General features: G+C 41.6%; 1 protein-coding gene across 1 annotated transcript; it reads right to left on the bottom strand.

Moving 5' to 3' along the window:
* Positions 1-826: 826 nt before the first annotated feature.
* hand2 (heart and neural crest derivatives expressed 2) lies at positions 827-6,423 on the bottom strand (the record flags this gene model as incomplete). Its single annotated transcript, XM_084557783.1, has 2 exons — positions 5,549-6,423; positions 827-961 (listed from the first exon to the last, which is right to left on the bottom strand). The coding sequence occupies exons 1-2, from the start codon at positions 6,167-6,169 to the stop codon at positions 827-829; spliced, it is 756 nt and encodes a 251-aa protein (XP_084413909.1). The 5' UTR covers positions 6,170-6,423.
* Between the last annotated feature and the right edge of the window lie 15,491 nt (positions 6,424-21,914).

Here is a 21,914-nt window from a genome sequence, read left to right as displayed (position 1 = left end):
TACATTTACAACTCAAAACTGCAAGAGATAGAGATAGAGATAGAGAGAGAGATTGGGGGGTCGGGGGGCACGGGGGAGACGTTCACATACATCTTGTCCTGTGTCTAATCAGTGATAAATGTCCGTTGTCAGTCAGAATGGCACCTTGGATCCTTTTTTAATTGCACATAAATATATATTCCATTAAATAAAGCGGAGAGAGCTCCTCGACGCACCGTGTTTGTTTGTGTGTGTGTGCGTAATTGTGTTGTGCGTGGGTGGGTGCGTGTTGCGTTTACTGCATCAAGGAGAGAAATAGGAAATAAAAAAAAAATAAAAAAAGGTCGTTCCCTGAACAGGAAGAGAGACTTGGCCTAGCAGAGGAGCTAAAGAGAACCCAGCAGCACCAAGGCCTGTACACTTTTAGAACGGGACCAGTCCCACTGACCGACCCACGCAGCTGCGCCAATAGAGTCCTGACCGAAGAGTTTCCACGGACATCAAATATGAAGACTGACAGAGAAAAAAAAAAAAATATATCATTTTTTTTATGTGTGTGAATCAATAAACATCTTCACCTGAAGAGCGTGGGGAAGAATTTAAGGTGGAAATCAGGCTTAAAGCGCCTCTCATTCAAGGTAAAAGTAGGGGCTGGGGGTAGGGGGTTATAAATCCCAAATTATGTTCTAGTTGTAGCGGAGCTCCACCGTTACAGCGCCGTGGGGGGGAAACCACGAGGTCCAGAGAGACAGAGGGGGAGACAGACGACACCGACCACCGTTCCAGAGTTCACCGTGGTGCAGGACGCGTGTCCCTCCGCGGAGAAGAGGAGCGCAGGGAGGAGGCGCTACTGTTTGAGTTCCAGGGCCCAGACGTGCTGAGGCCACCCCGTCCGCCCTTTGCTCTTCTTATCGGCCACTGTGGAGGAGGACGACGACGAGGAGGAGGATGAGGAGGATGAAGTTGTCTTAGGGATCTCCACCTGCAGACACAAAGACACTTGGCATCAATCACGTTCTTCGTGCGGATCCTCGCAGCCACCGCGTTTAATTGGTTGTTATACACGGTGCGTAAATCACAGCGTTCAAAAACAACCAGAAGGAGAAAGAAAGAAAGAAAGAAAGAAAGGGAGAGTGTGCGCACAGTGAGTTGGATGTTTTTTTTGCAGAAGCGTAACGCCACAGACATGAGGCCGAAATACCTGAAATACCCGGCAGTGGTCATCAGCAGCAGATTAAATCTATCTCAGAGAGGCATCAGCTCACCTCCAGGCGAAATCCACACACTTTCACTTAATGCTCCAAAGCACAGAGACTAGTTTAACACTGTGGTAAATCCACGCAAGAATAACCAGCACAATCAACTTGCATTTATATTTAATAGTTTGATTTGTGCAGGATATTATGACTTTTCTTTATTAATTCATCCGTAACCCCCCGTTTAAATTATAATATAAAGGTTGAGTGAAATATCAAGAGTAGGTTATGGACGCAGTTAATGATTTAATACGTTTTTAAATAAATTTTCCTGCTGGGGAGGAGAAGGAGAGCGGGTTGTAAATGAAGAAATGCGCAATAAAAAGCTGACTTGTGGCTCGCTGGTGCAGATTCCACCATATTCCGCTGGACCTGCTCTGTAAATCCTCCGCAGGATTCGCATTACTCCATATTTTCCCTGAACGTGACACAGTAACGTCGCTTTCGCTTTGAGGGAACTGCAGCCTGCAGCAATTGTGCAGCGGTAAACCACCCTTCAGTTCAGAGAAAGGCCCGAGTGATCCAGCAGCGTCCGATCCGTCCAGTCCAGGGACCAAAACAAAACAACAACAGAAAATAGTCCAGACTGTTCAGACGGTTTAAAACATGACTGAGATAAAGATGGAGAAACACGGATTATAGCGTAAATGTACCTTTTCTCCTCCAAAACCTTTGAGCCACTGTTTTTTTCTTTAATTATAAAATTGTTGCAACGTTAGTTTTTCTTGTCCGTGTACGTGCAGTCTATATTAACTAAGAAAAGTTAAACGCAAAGGAGAAATAATATATATTATTATACACGAGTTTAGAGAAGAAGGGCTGCGTCAAATGCATATAAAAGATCAGACAGTTTCCAATTTAAAACTTTGAATTCAGGATAGACAAATAAAAAAAAAAAATAATAATAATTAAAAATAACTCACTGCATTACATCCTGTTTGGAGCGTTAAGGAAGTGAGACTGTAAACTGTAAACGGGTCTTTGCGTAAAAATACAAACGAGCTTTATATAGAACAACCTTCCTCTATTTTAATTTATATCCTTCTATATTATATTGCGTATACCAAATATCAAATTTTAAAATAGGCTACAAATGTAAACTATTACTACTACTCCTAATAGCTAACTATAATAATAATAATATAATAATCTTTTATGGTTTAATTCCGAACATTTCGAGCAGATTTATAAGTGGTTTTGTCGCGACATATTATCTAATTTATTGAGCCATAACTTATTTTAAATCACACAGTATAGATTTATATAAGGTGTAATAAAAATATATAAAAAAATAAATAAAATAGCAGTGATTAGTATTAGTTACACACAGCTTAGCCTGAGCAGCTACAGACTGTGAATGTTTAATGTAAAGTTTCGGTGCCAGTGGTGTGGCTCCTGTCCTGACAAATGACAGGACGGGGGGGGGGGGGGGGGGGGGGTTATCCTCCCTCTATCACTACGAGGGCCAACAACATATGTAACACAACACCACACACACAAAAAAACAAAAACAGAAAGAGCAATAAAAACTGAAGTAAAAACTGTGATTCAGTCTTTAAAAGGAGACTCTGACACAAAAGCTTTCAGTGACTTGACACCTTTAGGTTTTGCAGTGGGACTATTGCTGCATTCTGGGAAATAATATAACAATAATAATAATAATGTGGAAGGTGGAATTAAGAATCCTGCACATATTCACCAAGAATCTACATCTGCATGTTTCTGCACAACATACTAAACCCCACTTGCAGCCTATCCATGCACGTTCCCTCTTCGGGATACTCTGGGATACATTCACGATAAGCTTTATTAAACTTTACTGTCTCTGCTGTAGCTGCGCAGTTTGCCTTGTGTAAGAGCTGACATGAGTAATGAACAGGACCACGTTCTCCTATTAGTGACTGCAGTTTGAAATGAGAGGGGAGGAGGTGGAGGAGGAGGAGGAGGAGGTGGAGGTGGAGGAGAGAGAGAGAGAGAGAGAGAGAGAGAGAGAGAGAGAGAGAGAGAGAGAGGGGGGGGGGGGAAAGAAAAAGAAAAAAGCTTTCTGGCTTCAATTATGCACCACACTTCCTATAGGCAGCACGTTAGACAACAGACAGGAAATAATTATTCTCCTCTATTCTCCTCTGGCCTGCTCTGCGTGGCATTGTTTGATTCTGCACATCATGTCTCTGGTGGGACACTGGTCGCGGTGCAGCCATGTGTCTTGATGTCAAAACGACAGGAAGCGGAGTTTTGTGGAAGTATGAGGAGCCAGAGACGAGTTGGGCTTCTATGTAGTGAATTTAAGAAAAGATTAAAAGTTATAAGTTACTATAAGTTATTATAAAGAGGACGCGTAAGTCGCGTGTAAACAGACGAGCAGCATTTGGACGCTAGCGGCTACCGTGTCCCGTTGAGAGAAGCTGAGAGAGATTTACGCCGGGCTACGGGCGGAGGCGGAGGCGGGGAGGCAGCTTTAGACCTCCGGGATGTGCCAACCAAATAAAAAGCTGGCGGAGGCTGCAGGACGCGGGCTGCTGGCGGAGGCTGCAGGACACGGGCTGCAGGCAGCAGAGCTGTGCGGAGAGCGCGGCGAGCTGCGAGGATGAAACCGCCAAACAAGCAAGTGCTGCTGCAGGAATAATAGCGGCTGAACCTGGAGCCCCTCCTGGCTCCAAGCTGTCTGAGAATGGCAACCCAATTTTCTGGCTCCAGTCTTAAACTCAATCATTTGTGCTTTATGCCAGGTTGTGTAGTTGTGTCTGCTAGACTTTCTTTTTGTTAGTATTGTTCAAAGCTTTGAGGAGGAAATACTTGTTTTTAAATTTTAATTTAGGGGTCAAGTGCCTCTTAGGAAAACATTCAAACACACTTTATTTTTTTAAACTTTTTTTAAACCCTCCTCTTTAAATAAATGAGGCTTGAAGATTAACATCCACCGTGTATTTATCAGTGTAATTCTTGCACAACATTTTTTTTTATTATTATTATTATTTCCTGATAGGTTTCACTTCACTTAGAATAAAATATTGCCCATCATTGACCTGTGATGCTCCCGTTGATGAGACATGCAGCCAGGAATACAGCTGCACGATGGATGATTAGAAATAAATAAATCAGGAAATTAACAAATTACCTTGACAATATATAACCTTTTTTTATTTTCCCCTCAAAACTGACTTATTATTTGACCTTATGACCTTCTCTGTCCCTCAATAAATTAAACCAGAAATATATATATATATATATATGACATAAATATATTATTTTCTTGTTAATGAATCTCGGTAAAATGTCAGCCTGCTTAAACTCTATTCATCGTGACGCTTTTGTGACGACGCAGATCTTATTTATAACCCACAAATAAATCACCAGGGTTACAAATGCAATAAATTGTGAAATTATTCTTGTTTTGACGTGTTATATATTTAATTGGTTTGCAGTTTATTTAGAGATATTTGTGCTTGGGCAAAAATAAATAAATAAAAACAAAACGTGTGCGCAACAGAGGATCGACATTTGAATTAGAATGAAATAAATAAATAAGAATAAGAATCAAATGTTTGGAGAGGAGAGAAGCTACGGTGCCACTAAACCCAACAAGACACCGTGTTCTGCCTTTACTTGGGTTTATTTTTTTTATTTTTTTTACGTTTTACAATAAGATTCAGTTGGATTTTATTTTCTTAGACGTAGCTAAGTATTATTATTTTATGTTACACTTCCGGGACAATAAAGAAATTGGTGTGTACATTTTTTTCGCAGAGCGTCTCATCCTCTGTGTGTCAACTAAATAAACCGCTAAAGAACTGGAATACGATTTCAAAATAAAGGCTGCCTGTGAATTTAGACCACGACCCTGTCAGAAACTAAACTAATATAATAATTATTGTTAAGTTCTGATCCACTAGTCTCAGGGCGAGGCTGTAGTTTATCCTCCTCCATCACATTAGGTCCTTAAAAAGCTCGCTGCGTAATCCTCTGAACCCTCAACTCTTTCAGTCTGGTTGCTTTTTACTGGCCTGTAAAAAATAAAAATAAAACTAGACTACTATATAACACGTCTGCAGTATTTAAAAATGCAATAAGGCGTTTTTTATTTTTCTTTTTTGGCCTAATTTTCTCCAAAACAACAACAACAACCAGAGTCTGGACTCATTCATTCTTCATTATTGAGTTTAACCATCAACCCAGAGTAGAAGTAGAGGCTGAGCTCTCCTCCAGGTTAAATGTCGAGGCCGTGTGTTAGTCTATTAGAAGCTAAATGAAGGCAGCTCTAGAAGGAGCTGTCTCCGGGACTGACTGTGGCCTGGTTAAAGTGCAGACCTTACCGTCTCTCTCTTCCTGCGCTCCTCCCGAGCCTCCGTCTTTTTCAGCTCGGCCTTGAAAGCCTGCGTGTCTCCGTGCTGCCCGTCCTTGTCCAGGATGTCCATCAGGTAGGAGATGTAGCTGGTCGCAAGACGCAGCGTCTTGATCTTGGACAGTTTGGTGTCGGCGGGGACGTTGGGGATACACTCCCTCAGCTCCGCGAAGGCCGAGTTGATGCTCTGGGTCCGCCGCCTCTCCTTACGGTTGGCCGTGGGTCTCCGCTTCACTGTCCGGGGGTGTGTGTGGTGGTGGTGGATGCTGCCGACCGCGGTCCCGTTCACGGAGATGGCGCCGGGGCCCGGGACCAAGCCGCCCGGTGCGTAGTGGTGGTGGTGGTGGTGATGGTGGGGGTCCAGGCCGCCTGCAGACGCGCCGCTGCCGCTGTTGCCATGGTACTCCGGGCTGTAGCCGGGCGTGAGGCTGTATTCAGTGGGGGACATGTCCGCGTGGCTTATCAGCCAGCTCGTGAAGTACGGCGGGGCCCCGGTGTCCTCGTGACACCTACCGGCCGCCGCATGCAGGGAGTAGTGGCTGTCGTGGTGGTGCATGACCGGGTGGTGAGGGAATCCCGAGACCAGACTCATAGTGACACGCACAAACACGCACACTCACACTCACTCAAGTCAGTCAGTCACTCGCGCACGCACACTCACGCACACACGGGTCCTTCTCGGATGCAGTGAACGCGCTCCGCTTCCTCCGGTCTAACGGCCGCTCGTAGCCAGTGTCTGCATCCCGAATAGTCTCCTGAAGTCTGACAGGCCCCGCGGATTCCGATCGCACGGGTCTGAGGTCCGCGCTCAGGCCGGTGTAGAAGCCCCCCGGAGGCCGCTCAGCTCTGTCCCAACACCTCCTCCTCCCCAGACATTGTTTCTTCTCCTCCGCCTTCTTCTCGTTATCAAGTCCCCGCAGAGAGCTCACCGACCTTTACTCCTCTCGCTCCTTTTTATATTTACAAACTCACTCCTTCACTCTCCTGCGTACGTCATCTTTGTCCCTCTCGATTGTCAGCTGTCGGCCTCGGAGCCGTTTGGCAAGGCACGCAGGAGCAGTCTGGGCAGGCACCGGGTCACTACTGGCCACTTGATACTGAGCTGTTGTAAAGGCAGCTCTTTACTACCGGGGAGGAGAAACTCCCTTCACGGCCTCCGTCAGCCAATGGCGAGCCCCCGCCCCCTCCCCTACAGCAGCCCCTCCAGTACCACCACCGCCGCCGCTCCCCTATCCCCCTACCCCCCTACCCCTCAGCCCCAGCCCCGGCCCCGTCTGCACGGCTCTGTTTACTCGTCTTTAATGTCAATGGGCCCGCTAAGTAGACCTGCTGGCGCGCAAACATGTGCGCGCTCTGGCGGGCCACGGTCAGGCACACTGTTACGCACGAAGCAAACAAGTTCAAGAGTAAAGTTAAACATATTTTAAGTTCTGCACACGAAGTAGACAAGCAAATTTAAAATATATGTTTCTATGCATTAGAGCTGTTTTCTATAAATCTGCATTTATCAGTCAGATTGAGTGGATGCTGTTATTTAAGAGCACCTGGAGAGTCCAGCATGCACACAGGAGGGTAGGGGATAAGTTCTATTCATAATTCTGACTAAAATTTAAATTATAGTCTAAGCAGCTACTGAATTAAAATTCAAGATTTGACTGTAATTTCTAATTTCTTGTAATATGTAGCCAACGTTTGGGGTTCGCTTTGTGGCTGTGTGTGTTTTCAGTTTTTATCTCGATGCTATTTAAGAAATCGCTGCTTCATATATATATATGTGTGTATATATATATATTTTAATTATTTCTTCAGTTCACATTTTGTCAAACACTCAAACCGTAAAAGACACCAACAGACACAAGGCACACGTGGACACTGGCGGCGTCAAGGCCTGAATATAAACCACTTTATTTATTTCATAAATAACCAAAACAGGTGATTTTTAGCCTCAAACACAAACAAGCTGATGAATATTTACACCTAAAATATATATATATATATTTGCATATAGGGCTACATATTTTATTTAATAGTCACTGAATGTCTTGTTTTATTTTCCAGAACAATATGTACAGTTTATTTTATATTTATATTTTAGTCAAACACTAACCGGAATAGTTTTGCCAACAAAGCAGGCTAACGCAACTTGTTAAATTAATAATTGCAACTGTAATGATGATAATTATATTAATAATTATAACAGTGGCAATAGTAAATAACAATTTGCTTTAACGGTGAAGAAGCTAAAGTGATTTAAAATGAATAAATGAACGATGTGTCCGGGATGGAGGTGCAGCCTCATCCGGTAAAATACACTGCGACCGGTTTCAAGGCTCCGTGACCGACCCATGACCGCGTCCCCTCGGCCTGAGACCGCGCAGTCCTCCGAGGAATCACGGAGCGGCCATCTTCACGTTCCTGCTGTACGGAAATAATAAAACACTATTATTTTCCTTCTTTATGGTTAAAGTTAATGTTCATATTTTTAATTTATCACATTCAGTTGAAATAATTCAACAGACAAAACTCAACGCTACAAATTTTTACCTAAATAAATATGCGTGAATAATTCAACGTTAATGTGAATCAGGAATAAACAGGAAGTGGCTGCATCCATTACCTATAGTATGACAAAAATAATTAATTAAATTAATATAAATAAATAAAAACAAATGTACAGTGTGCTTTGATTTCTCCTTCCAAGCGTAGTCAGTACAGAACCATGCAAAAAAATAATAATCTAATAAAAACATGTTTTTATTATTCTGCCATTGTAAATTGAATTAAATTGTTAAATATAATAAAAGATTGTTTGGTTGTTTGGACTAAAAAAAATAAGTAAATCGTGTTTAGTGATGATTTAGAGGCAAAAACCCACCACAGCTCGTTCTCTGTGGGATCCGTGGAAGTGGAAAAAGCCACAGTATCTCCTGATCTTTAATCAGTGACAGTCTGAGCTCCATGTACATGTGTGATTAACACATTCAGCTGCAGGCCTGAAATAGGGGGCGATGCACACAGCGGCTGGGCATGGTACATGGCACCGAGGCAGGGGTTTATTTATATTTTTTCTTTTTATACGTATGCTGCCGTAAATGAGAATAAGAAGCAGGTCCTGAACTCAGCCTTGGTTCCCGGCGTCGTGTTTTGTCTCGTGGGGGTCCAGAGATGGACTTCCCATGCCGTTATCGACCCCCAGCATCAGACATACAGCAGTGGACTCAGAGGTGAAGAACAGCACTGATTCTGTACTGGAGCTTCACTGGTCCCAGACACCACGAGTATAAACAGACCAGATGGCAGCAACATCTTAGTAATTCATGTTGTAGTTTTTTTTTTCCTGAAGGACCAGTGTGGACAATGTTTTTTTTTAATGGTCACAATACACAAAAACCTGCTGTTCTTACGTTCTAGCAAGTGAGAATGAAAATGGTGCATCAGTTGTACGTGACAAATGGATTAACCAACAAGTTAGCAAGCGGATAAAGAGGCCACATTAGAATTCATCTGGATAAATCCAATATTTGTGATCATTTTAGCTCTCTTTTCGTCTCCAACAACTTCACAGCAGGGCGGTTTTGCCAAAGTACCTCGTCCACACTCGGATGATAGTGTGGGCGGCCAAAGAAAATCAATTAGCTGTTGCTAGAATGCTTAAATGATTCATAAAGCCGATGATTTAAAGACAGTATAGCACACAGACGTAGTAAAACCATTAAATAAGTCTTACAAAATTAAATACAAAAGAAGTCGGATATAAAATAAATTCACTTAAACATGATCCATACAGCTTTAATCATCCACATTTGACACTTTGACTTGAATTCATTTCTGTGTGGTGAATTTCCCATTAATGTGTCTCAAGCTGATAGCGTGGGCGGTCATAGCTAAATCAATTAGCTGATGCTAGAACGCTAAAAGGGATCCATACACCAAACAATCCTCTAGATAAAAGAGAAAAATGCAGTTTACAAATTGTGCGAAAGTTTGAAACGTGAAGTCTGCAGGTATTTGTGTATTTGCCTTGATTAAATTCACTTAAACACGATCCATAAAGCTGTGATGGCGGCAGCGCTGTCTAATCATCCACATTTGACACTTTGAGTTGAATTTATTTCGTTGTGGTGATTTTTCCATTGATGGGTGTCGTGTGGAGGTGTGTTGACTGTGCTAATTTGCGTTCTCCATCTCCACTGTGAGGGTTTGCGACGCACGAAGCCGCCTCGTGAACAGCATCTAACAGGAACGACTACTAACTTACTGACAGTGAACTGCTCGCCCTGTTGAACTGTGACTTCTGAATGGAAAAAAAATATATAAAAAATGCATGCCCACGCACATGAATCTGCACAAGAACTCTGCAGGAACACAGAGGGAGTGTCATTTGGGAAAAAAATAAAAAATCAGAATAAAAAGCAGGATTCCTAAACAGAGCTCCATATGTCTGGGAAAGCTTAGATTGGGGAAAAAGGTTCATTCAGACGTACGCATGCCTGTGATGTATGGGCTCCACTGGTTTAGTTTTAAGTGGTATTAGTTAAAAGTGTGTAAATTGTACCCGGGTTAAAGAGGTTACTTATAGGTCCAAAAAAAAAAAAAAAAGAAAAGGCCAAGACTGGTTAAAAAAAATGTGTTAGCTGCACCCTAAACATAGTTTCCCCCCTCATGCTTTGCAGGCTCTAATTGGTTATAAATGCTCGCTCCAGATTTCTAAAAAGGGCTTTGCTGGTTCCTGGTTGTATTTCTCCCCGGGTTGTGTGGGAGAAGGACCTGATGAGAGGCTGGGGGTTGTAGAATGTGTGGAGGAATTCTGCAAGAGGAAGGCATATGATTTATATTTGTTTAAGTGTTGAATGGGAGGGGCGGGGGGTGTGGGGTGGGGTGAGTTGGGGGGGGGGGGGGGGGTCTGCAGTCTGTGTGTCTATGTGTGTGTGTGTGTGTGTGTCTGCTCTGTGTAATCCATCTATGTGAATGGGAGCTGTTGCAGTAATTTAGATCAGTTTGTGTCTCCTGATAATGATACATAATTAGACTGTAGGTCAGTCGGTCAGACTCCTGATCTCTCTCTCCTTCTTGTTCTCTCTCCCTCTCTCTTTGCCGGCCCCCCCGCCTCCCCCCATGTGCCCTCTCCTCTGATCTCGACCATTCCTACTCTGTATAAATAAACCTGACAGAGTAGCAGGGCTCTCTCTGTGTGTGTGTGTGTGTGTGTGTGTGTGTGTGTGTTAAAGAGAAAGTAAAGATATATGTGTGACTGTGTGATGACGTGCAGGTACATTCCTGAGCAGCGGAAGTTTTCAGAGTGAAGTGCTGTTGCCGCCGCTGCCTGGACTCAATTACAACTATAGAGCAACGCTAGGCGGTCATCAGGCGTTGAGCTCAGCTGGGGTGGCAAGCATAACGTTATTCGGGAACACTTTTAAATTCCCAGTGACTGGAAATTAAAGGAAGGGTTAAGCGTGATCCCGTGATGTTGATATCCCAATATAGCCTTTATGTTGGTTTTTTGTTGTGCACCGGGAAAAGCAGCAGATCAACCTTAATTTAATTTTGACATTAGTGTTGTCAAAGTCATTACATTCTCTACAGACCATAGGACAGACTGATGCGACATTTCATTCACATTCTGTGTAGGGAAGCTAACTTTTAACAAAGTTAACACCTGTTACACAAGAATCTTATAAGAAGGAAAGCCTGCTCTGTTTCTGCATAAGAGCAATAGATCTGAGCAACACTGGAGAACCCAATGGTGGATCTGTGTCCCTTTATATCAATGAGGTTCCACTCCTTTTGACACGTGGTCCTAACCATGTGTCAATTTCCTATCGTCATGGACGGGTGGAAGCCGACAACAGATAAAAATAAAAAGTATAGTGAGGTAAAAAATGTAAAAACAAAGTCCAATCCGGGCATCTTACAAATCATTGGATCGGGCGTTAGCTAAGCCAACCTTTTGTTTGTTTTATGTCTGCCCTAAACCAAAACCACATCCCTGTAGCGTCAAAACAACTTCTTCTTCTTCTGTTTCGCAAAACAGAATCCATGGAGTCCACTCCGACAAAAACTGCACCCAAATAACAACAAATGCTGAACGCTGCATTTAAAAGAAGAGAAATGTTTCCTGGAGACGGCGCCGAGGAGAGAAATATTCCGGAGAGGGTTGGGGAGTTTATGGCGTTGGATTTGGGTCACTGTTAAAATACTGATCTCATTCTGTCTTGGCAACGGGGACAGTGAGACTTCTACGTTGATGTACAGCAACCGTTCACATTTTTAAAATATGATAATGCATAAAAACTTATTCCATAGAGTTTTTACAATCTTTAAAATGAAACTGGATTTCAACATGACATCACTTCGCTCGGATGGTTATTCCCATGTCAGCGTAGGATAGTATTCCCACCAGAGACGTGGCTCAAAGGGAGCTTCCCCCAGGTAAACTCCCCATATGGTCAGTGGCATCACTCTTAAAGACCAAAGGGATGGTTAATCTGAGGGATTAGTGCCTTTTGTAAAACAGGGAGCTCAGATTGAAGCACTGAGAAGGACTGAGGATGAAACGTGAGACACATGAAACAAGAGACTCACACGGTGTGAGGAAACAACACAGTGTACACATCAAATGTGTTCACATGGTCAAAACCCGCTTCTGTTTCAAAAGAGCATCATTTCTGGATTAATACACAAATTGACAAGCATCTCATCTGACGTGTGTTACGTTTGTTTCTGATATTTGTTCGTCAACTTTCCAGATTTTAATTTTTTAAGCATATCATTAATTTATGATATTATTATCGGCTTTGTTTCTGAGCCACCACTTGTTATTCCCTTGTTTTAAAGCACCAGGTTGAAATATATGAGTGGGTCAGACGAGTAGATGGATATCAAATTAAAAAAAAAAAAAAAAAAAAGAAAGGTCTGTGGAAATAACTGAACTCATGATGCATCGAACTGCAGTGAGAAGATATCCTGGGAAAATATTGGTCTTCCCCCGCCTCGATCCACAAATCCCATACGATGAACTACTGCTCATATGATATGTTTGTCTGTGTTTGTAGGGGATTCTTTGAGGGGAAATTTCTCTGTTGTGGTTGAAGTAATTGTCCGCTATTAGCCCCACGGGGCGCAAGTGTCAGTCTGTTTGTCAGGTGGCTGATGGGTGACTGATCTGTCTTTACTGACATTTTGATTAACTGGTGAATTTCTTAGATTTTTATTGTTTAGGTTGTGTGAATGTAAAAATTATTATTATTATTATTATTAGTAGTAGTAGTATTTAAAATGTATTAGTATGATTATTATTATTTATATCATTAATATTTATTTATATATATTTTTTATTATTGATTCTATTTTTTACCCAGTGACTGAGACAAATGTGTTGAACTGAATCTTACCGATACGGCTGTAATGGCTGCAAAGTTCCCATTTTATAAGTTAGTTGTTTATATAAATGTATAAACTAACTAGAAAAGTGCAGGTTAAAAGTTCTTATCCCTTTCAAAAGTTTCTGCATCTCCGCACAAAAATGACTCAAAAGTCCTGAAAGTAGACAGAAGAGGACCCAATCAGCCAAGTAAAACAGAAATATTATACTTGGGCTTCTATTTATTTGAGAAAATTAATCACTTGTTCATATCTATGAGTTGCAAAAATAATATGTGAACCCTTGTTTCCAGTATCTGCTGTGATCTCCATACTAAACATTTACGGGTAACTGCTGATCTGTCGTCTACATGCAGGGTTGGTGGGTTTCCGCACATGCTTCAGGTCTAGAAAGAGCGTTGGGACCCTAAACCTGGACATTTAGGTGTTTTCTTATTATTTCTATTATTATTATAACAAAACTACGGTAAAACTCAACCTGAGAAATTATCTTTACAACACATGCTGATAAAGTTTTACTAGTGAGTGTCTGGTTTAACAGCCGCTGGTGTCTATGATCCTGCGTGTAGTCCATTTGCTGTATTATTCTCCCTATAGCTGAGTACTATTGGCCTCTACCAACAATAACAGAATGAAATCACCGTAGGTAGAAAACATCATTAAGAAAAATCTCAAAACAACCTCATGATTAATGGATCACATCAAGTGTGTGTGTGCGTAGGTAATTGGGAGCTCATTAAGAAGTAGTCCAAACTAAGCTTTGGGTTTCCAACCTGGTCTGTTCCCCCTTCTCTATTACTGAGTGTAAGAACACACACATGCAGTCATGTGCACACCTGAATAGATATTAGTTCATTTAATTTTTCCTCTTCACATTTTCATGGACGTACCCAGGCGGGGTTTGTGTGTTTCAGAAGGTCATGGGTGTGTTTCTTGGTCTCCATATGGCAGCATTTATGAACTCCAGTGGGGTATCAAGGTGTGTGTTTGTGTGTGTGTGTGTGAAAGCCTCAGCAAAATAGTTCATCTGGTTCGGAGAATGAGTAAAATCTCTCAGCAGCTTTGTGCTGAATTATTTTAGATACAAAGAAAAAGCTACAAGTTGTAATCGTTTTTTTGTCTTTGTTAAAAACACGTTAAGAAACCTGGACGAGGCTCTGTTCACCAGGTTCCTCTTAACTCGAAACAGGAAATGTGCTCCATTCTGCAGAAATCCTATCACAACCAAAATCGGGGGCTAATCCGATCACTAAAGAACATGTAAACACGGACTATAAAAGAGTCAGCTGGCCGAGGATCAGAGTCATGCAGGGGGGAGGGGAAGGGAAGGGGAGCGGCGAGATGAGATAAAGCAGCCTCTCTCTAATGAAGCAGGTGCAGTGGGTGAATTGGGTTAGGGAGGCATCTACATGATGTAAGATGAGATTTATTGGCGAAAGGTGCTCGGGATAGGTACAGGAAAAGAACACATGTTAATCTCTCTCGCACACACAAATTCAGTTTCAGAGTGTTGTCATCGGCAGGACGCTCCGGTTACCCCCGGTGAAACATCCTGCGGAGCGCCGTTCAGTTTGCGCCGGTTCGCCGTGAATCTCGTCCCTGATCCGTCTTTCTGTCTGTTTTACAAGGTAAAATTGATGACCAGACTTTAGTGGGTATTTGGCAGCAGGACAGGAAAATTACACGCTCAGTATTTGACAGTGTGCTCTAACATCCTCTGTGGCCATCTGTCCTGATGGCAAAACCTCATACACAGTTTCCACTCCAATACGAGAGAGACAGAAGGTAGGGGCGGCTAGTATGTTTCCATTCATCTGTTCTTATGCAGAGTCACAAGTCCTTGTAAAACGCCAAAGATCCCAAAGAGAGAATACAGGTTCATCACATCTGTAGTTCACCTCAGCTCTGCAGGGATCATTAAGCCTCATAGTTTTGGTTTTACAAGTCAAATCAACAACTTCACTTGTTAAATTTGCCAACCTCATGGAAAGCATGGCCAGTTCATGTACCTAACCCACTTCATTTTGCAAGAATGTCTTTATCGGTAGCCAACAAACAAAACTTAGACAGGTTGGATATGGTGAAAACAGCCATGGTGGTAAAAAGAGACATACCATCAAAAAGCTGCAAAATACTGGAATTGGTTTATGTCACCCAACTAGGAGTGGCACATCATTGGTACATTTTTGGATCTTGGTGCTGCTGCTGCTAAAAAGAGGTGGTTTATAATCCTGCAACTGGTCTTTGGTGAAAGCATTTATACCTGCACACTGGTGCTCTAGTGTGAATCAGAATCAGCTTTAATGGCCAAGTATGTACACATACAAGGAATTTGACTTCGGCAACTTTGCTCTCTTGCACAGAAACAACTTAAATAAGTGAAATAAATAAAATAAAATAGAATAAATCTCAATCTGTACACATAAAATATAGGATAAGAGCAGATGTGTCAGCAGTTGTTCTGAAGTTACGCCACTTAAACGTTTGGTGAAGACGAGTCAGCTGAGTTGAGTTTCACTCTGTACTTCACACAGTGGCAACAGGAACTGAGAAGCTCATGTTGGCAATGAAGTTAATAAATGTTGATCCGCAGTTACTGAAATAAATGTGGATCAGCAGTTACTGAAATCACTGCAGCACAGCACATAGAGAATACATCTGAGCAGATGGTTGGTAGGAGGTGCTTGTCCAGCGGCTGAGACACATGAAGGAAATGCATTTTGGTCCAATCTCAACGGTTGCAGTCTGCGTCGCTGCAACACATAGGTACATTTCTGGGGAGGTGCACATCAGGCCAAAATAACGCTCTATTTTCAGCCTCACTTGACCAAAAGTTCAATCAATGCAGCTTTTAAGAAAAAAATGATAGTGGCTATTATTGTTTTGCATTGGAAAATATCAGTTCCTTAAGTAAAAAATGTGTTTTTTCTTCAGGCACGTACAGTATGACCAGGAATTAAGACTTATATAGACTAATACTTTAATTAATATAATGATACACAGCATTTTGTAAGATATTAATCACTGTGTGGCATTAACATCAAAGAAAAAAGTTCTGCACATTCTCCTAATGGGGCGGCACAATGGTGTAGTGGTTAGCACTGGAGATTCACAGCAAGAAGGTTCTCGCCGTCCAGCTTGCACGGGTTTTCTCCAGGTTCTCCGGGTTCCTCCCACAGTCCAAAGATATGCATGTTAGGTTAATTGGTGATTCTAAATTGCTAAATTGTTGGTGATGTGTTAGACCTGTAATGATAGCTGGGATAGGTTCCAGCCTCCCACAACCCTCTACGGGATAAGCAATAGATAATGAACATTTCACCGCGGTATAAAAACTGTTTATGGAGTAGCAGCTTCACAATAACTGTACTCAAACAAGCGTATGTTTGAAGTTATTCATACTTGCTCCCCAACCGTTTCGCTGCTAGTCTGAAAATAATGAACATCCGCCATCCAGTCAGTTGCATATTTTATAATAATTTAAACACTAATCCGAAGTGGTTTATATGCTGCGTGTCGACTGCTTTGTAATTAGATTGCCACAGGGAACTGCAGTGAATAATATTCCTGATCAGCCCCACAGCAACACTAATCATTTCTCCGCTTTGTAAATTGTCTATATTCCGACGCAGAATTAAATAAACTGTGGTTATTTGATGTTTCTCATTTTCTTGGTGAATGTGTCGGCGTTTGACCTAAAGCTCTATCTAGAACACTTCAGCTTGTTTACGTTTCACAGCGGATTTTCCAAAGAGAGAGCCAGAAACACTCTGCGAACACTCGTGAACAGAGCGAGGCTGCGTTCAGACAGACAACGGCGCAGGAAAACACGGCGCGCTCGTTCGCTGGAGCAAAAAAAAAAGACAAATAAGAGCATATAGTCAAAGTAATCTAGTAAGGTGTTTCACTGACCGGTAAAAATCATTCCTTTTATATATCCAACAAAGGTTCAAAAAAGGCAACTGGACTTGTAGAGTTTTTTTGAGAAGACGTTTCACCACTCATCCGAGTAGCTTCTTCAGTTCTTCCTTTTATATACTTTGTAAAAACAAAACGTTTTTTTTCTATTCTGAAATGATTTCTATTAAGATAAAGTCAAAGAAAGACAATTTTTAAAGATATTTTGGGTTGCTTTTGCACTTTTATAGGACAGTCTGTGATCGAGTAGTTAGGACATACTGGGTAAGGGGATGCACAACTTCAAGTCAAGTGGACACCGACTACCCTCTGATGAAGTTACTAATAAAAACACAGCAGAAAGGAATGAAATCTATATTCTTGACCTGAATACATATGCTGAGAACAGACAGCTCATGTGCTACATACTGTGAGCTGCAGATATGTATAGTCTGTATAAAAACAGGCAGCAACTCAGCACCATCAATAGCATTTAATAGTACTCCATAGCGTGTTGTTAGATGGGATAGTGTATCAAGTACTTCTCTGAAGCCTTCTCCGTGTATTGCAGCTCAAAGTCTAATAAGGGCAGTATTATATTCCAAACGATTTGCTTATAACTTGTGAATGCACTGGAAAAAAACATTGCAGTGCTAGCGATTAGCATCACGATTTGGATTTGCGCTTGAGTTTTCTCAAAAATAACAGAGGAAGACACAACAGTGACTCCCAGGCTCTTACCACCAACCAACAATCGCAGTAAATTCACTAGAATAGTAAAGATACTCAGCAGCTCAGATATAGTTGGGAGTAGTTGAAACCACTTTGTTGTCTTCTTTTGGGGTTTTGGCAGTTTTGATTTACTGGTCTTGTTACTGCAATGACAAGTGCCTTTGAAGCGAGTCGTTGCCGTCCTAATCATTACTATTGCCATAATACAAGTACTCGGCAACTCAGCAGCATCAATATCATTTAATAGTACTCCACAGTGTGTCGTTAGATGGGATAGTGTAGCAGGTACTGCAGCTAAAAGTCTTTATCAAATAGTTGATGTGCAGCTTCCTTCTCTCTGTTAGCGCAGGACGTTTGGTGAAGTTGTTAACTGACTGCTGTAGAGAAGATTTGGACCATTCCTCTGCTAGCTTTAGCGGATGCAGTGGTACATTTGTTGTATTTCAGGACTGACATCTCACGGTAGCATGAGCTTCATCTTTTGTGAAGCATTTCCACTACTTTCCATTTCCACACACTAGTTTGCGGTTCTATTCCCAGTACAAGGACCACATGGAAAAGTGTCCTTGAGTGAGTCCTATTTGATCCAGCGCCTGGCACTCTGTGCACTTGTGTGTACATTTTCCTCTAGAGCTTTTTTTTTTGTGGACAACACTCAAACAGTATTAGGAAATATTGTCATGTACAAGTCCTGGACTATATTTGACATCTATCGGGGTGGCTGAGGCTCAGTAGGTAGAGAAGGTCGTCCACAAACCAGAAGGTTAACGGTTTGACTACTCCAATTTGCTCCTCGTCCTTGGCATTGGTGTGTGCTTGTTTGACACATGGGTAGCTGTGTCATTGTGGCTGTAAAGTGCTTCAAGTAACAAACTGTAGAAAGTTGAGACCGTTCACACACACTCGTCAGTGCAATTAAACGCCTCTTATCAACAAGCTCCAAAAAGTAGAAGACTCCAAAAGTTGCTTCCACTTGATGACATGTTGACAAACAACATGGTAGTTTTATTTTGGCCACGTCCAGACCTTACTTTAACATACATCCTGGGGAATCCAATCACACGTGACCAGCCTAAAGTACAGATGTTAGAACACACCCAGGAGGCACTAAGGACATATTTGAGATCTGATCTCTGGCTGACCACATGTGGAGGTGGTCTGGGACACATCTGACCTCATTCCCTTGGTAGTGTGAACACACAATGAGTCCTGGGTCACATTAAAGACCACCTACTCAGCAGTGGAGCTCTTACAGCAGCAGAGTTTTGCCTCATTCATTCATAAAAACACATGACGGCTATTACAATGATCGCATGAAAAGGAAAAAAGTACAATAAGTGATGTCTGTTCATTAATAATTAGAGCCTTTTAAAATATTCTACCCTTGTAGCTTTTAACTAACTAACTAATAAATATTATTGTGAGTACACTGTGTGGGATTCTGTCACCTGAGGTTAAGGAGTCGCTTGTAGTTAAGTTCGATATTCCCTCAATCACCGGTGTCTTTATTTATATCAAATACCAAAGATCCGGGGTTGGAGTTATAATCTGAGTTTAGTGCAGGTCTCTAAAATAACTTAACACCAGGGCGGAGGTCAATAAATAATAACTTAACGTGTGCCCAAGTCTCAATGCACACACACAAAACAACACTGTTGTTCTGAAACAGCAGTAGTGATATTATAATATTCTACTGTGCCCCAAATGACGTCGGATTTGGAGAGCTGGCTGAACGGATTTTAATGCTGAACGGGACCTTTGACTCTCACAAACTGTTCTGCTGCATTTAATAACCACTAAACTGAAAATAGTCCCAGACCTATACACTATTACACTATTTCTGTGTTATCTAAATAATCTGCAGTGGCCAGCAGCGCGCTGTAAAAAGAGTAAGCTAATTCTACCCGGCCTCGGAATGTAAAATTATCAGGACTGGGATAATTTAAGCTTGTCTCCTGCTCCAACAAAAAGAACGTAACGTACAGTAGATCTGCAGAAAGGTTCTGTTAATGCATGTTCTTTAGCTGAGGAATGCAGGGAAGACTATTTACCCAAAAAGGTGTACTCATTCAATTATATAAGATCTTGTGAACAAAGGAGACACTGAAATTGAAAAGTTGGTAGAAAATTGGTATATGGATAAAAGACCATGCAGATGTTGTATCCTGGAGATTATTTCCACAATAAGAATTCCCACCCTGTTTAAAGCCTATGCATTAAATAAATGTTTCTTTCTTTCCTTCGACAACAAACGTTTTCTATCCCCTCCTGTGGAACCAGCTCCCAGTTTGGGTTCTGGATGCAGACACCCTCTCTAATTTTAAGGTCAGGCTTGAGACTTTCCTTTTTGTACAAGCTTATAATTAGGGCTGGACTGAACCTTCCCCCTAGTTATGCTGCTATAGGCCTAGGCTGCTGGGGGACGATGCACCGAGCACATGTCTTCTACTCTCTTCTCTCTCACACCAAACTCCTATCCTCTACTTTCTTTTCTTTGGCACCAAGCTCTTGTCCTCTAATTACTTATCTATTACTAGTCATGCAGTTCTATGCTATCACTGTATATCTTGCTGTCGGGGTTTCAGGCTGGATGTTGTAACACTGCAAAAACAGATTTTTAAGAAAGTAAGAAAAGTTTTGTAGAAACTTCGTCCTATTTTTAGTCTAAAAAGAAGAAGAATCTTGCCAAGCATTTTTCACATAAGAAAAACAGTCTTATTTTAAGAAAATATATCTAACTTTTTCTTAATAAGATTTACCAGCTTATGTCAAGCTCATTTTAGCTAGTGACAAGGTAAGGACATCTTTTGCAAATTATCCCAGCAAAGGAACAAGATTATGGTCCTTATTTTAAGATTTAGACCACTTGCGCAACTTCTCAATTTAAGAATCTTAAGAAATTACAGCAATATATAAAAAATAATAAATTTATTGTCATTTTAAACAAGACAAACATGACAATACAGTTTGACTGATTTGGAAAAAGGTATTAAACAGTTCTGTGTTGCCCACTAAATGAATTTCATAACATTTCAATAACTTTTTGCCAAATTTCCATGAGCGTCTTGAGGCAATTTGTATTGTTACTGACGCTATATAAATAAAATTGAATTGAGCTGAATTAACTTTAATATCTTTTAAATTGAGATATGGTAAAAAACAACAATTTCACAAACTGACGGTGCATTCATTTATTATTTTTCACGGCTGTCCACGTCCGATGAACCAGTTTTGTCGGTTTATTCTTTCTCTGGTAATGTGGGCTAGGAGAGAGGGACGTATTATCAGCCAATCAGCTCTGACTCTCAGCCAGAGCACCTGTAGTGGTGGGGGGAGTACCAGATCTGTCTCAGGTGACGGCACACCCTATGATCTGAATCAGAACCTGAATATTTTGTTAATTGTTTCATTGCAGTTGCTTCCATAGTTGCTGACAGCTGCAAGAAGATAGAGTAAAATACAAATAGAATAAAATAACAATATTAAAAAAATTGAAAAAAGGCATTAAAACAACCTATTCTGAGAGGAAAACGAAGTCCGGAGAGAGTTTCACAGGCTGTAGCTCCACTGCTCTCTGTGTATACGTCCATTCATTTATGTCAACATATCTTTGCACACTGTTTAGGATTATGTGTCTGAATATGTTAGTGTCACTTATATTTACACCACATGTAACCACGACTGTGATACTGTATTTTATATGATCCGCAGTATACATAACAATGCCGAATCGTTATACATTAATGTAAGTGAAACAGCAGACCAACTGATTATAAAGTGAATGAGTCAACCACTGGAAATCCCGCCTCGGTACATTCTTCTCGTCTCCCTCTTTCTTCCTTTCTTTCTTTCTCTGACCGTCTCCCTACCTCCCTTGTCCCTCTGTTTACATTCTCCTCAAACCGCAGGAAGCCATTTTTAAAGTAGTGCCACAGATAGAGAAGCCTGCGCGTATGCATGTGTGGGTAGGAGGGTGAGTGATTGTCGGAGATTCTGGCAGAGGGCCGGTTCACCATAAACAAAGTTTGAAAAAAAGAAAAAAAAATGGAAATCTCATCCGTCTGTGAGGAGAGGTCGCTGGAGATACGACCAGAGAACGAGACGGAGCAGTGAACGGCAAGAAAGGGAAGCGAGGATGGGGACAGGTTCTACTGTGCATCTACGTAAATTAGACGTTCACGAATTGTTGAGATCACGGTTCAGGTTTTTTATTCTTAGCAGGTACATGACCAGATAACAAAGTAAGATTTGAAATGATTTCAACCTGGTACAGATCCACCATGAGTCAGCGGTTTCCTCCAGGTAAAGGGGAATTTTACCTTCCC

The sequence above is a fragment of the Chelon labrosus genome (genome assembly GCF_963514085.1).
Source record: "Chelon labrosus genome assembly, chromosome: 2".
Lineage (NCBI taxonomy): Eukaryota > Metazoa > Chordata > Actinopteri > Mugiliformes > Mugilidae > Chelon > Chelon labrosus.
The sequence above is the reverse complement of the archived record's forward strand: the minus strand, read 5'-3'. Positions and strand labels throughout refer to the sequence as shown.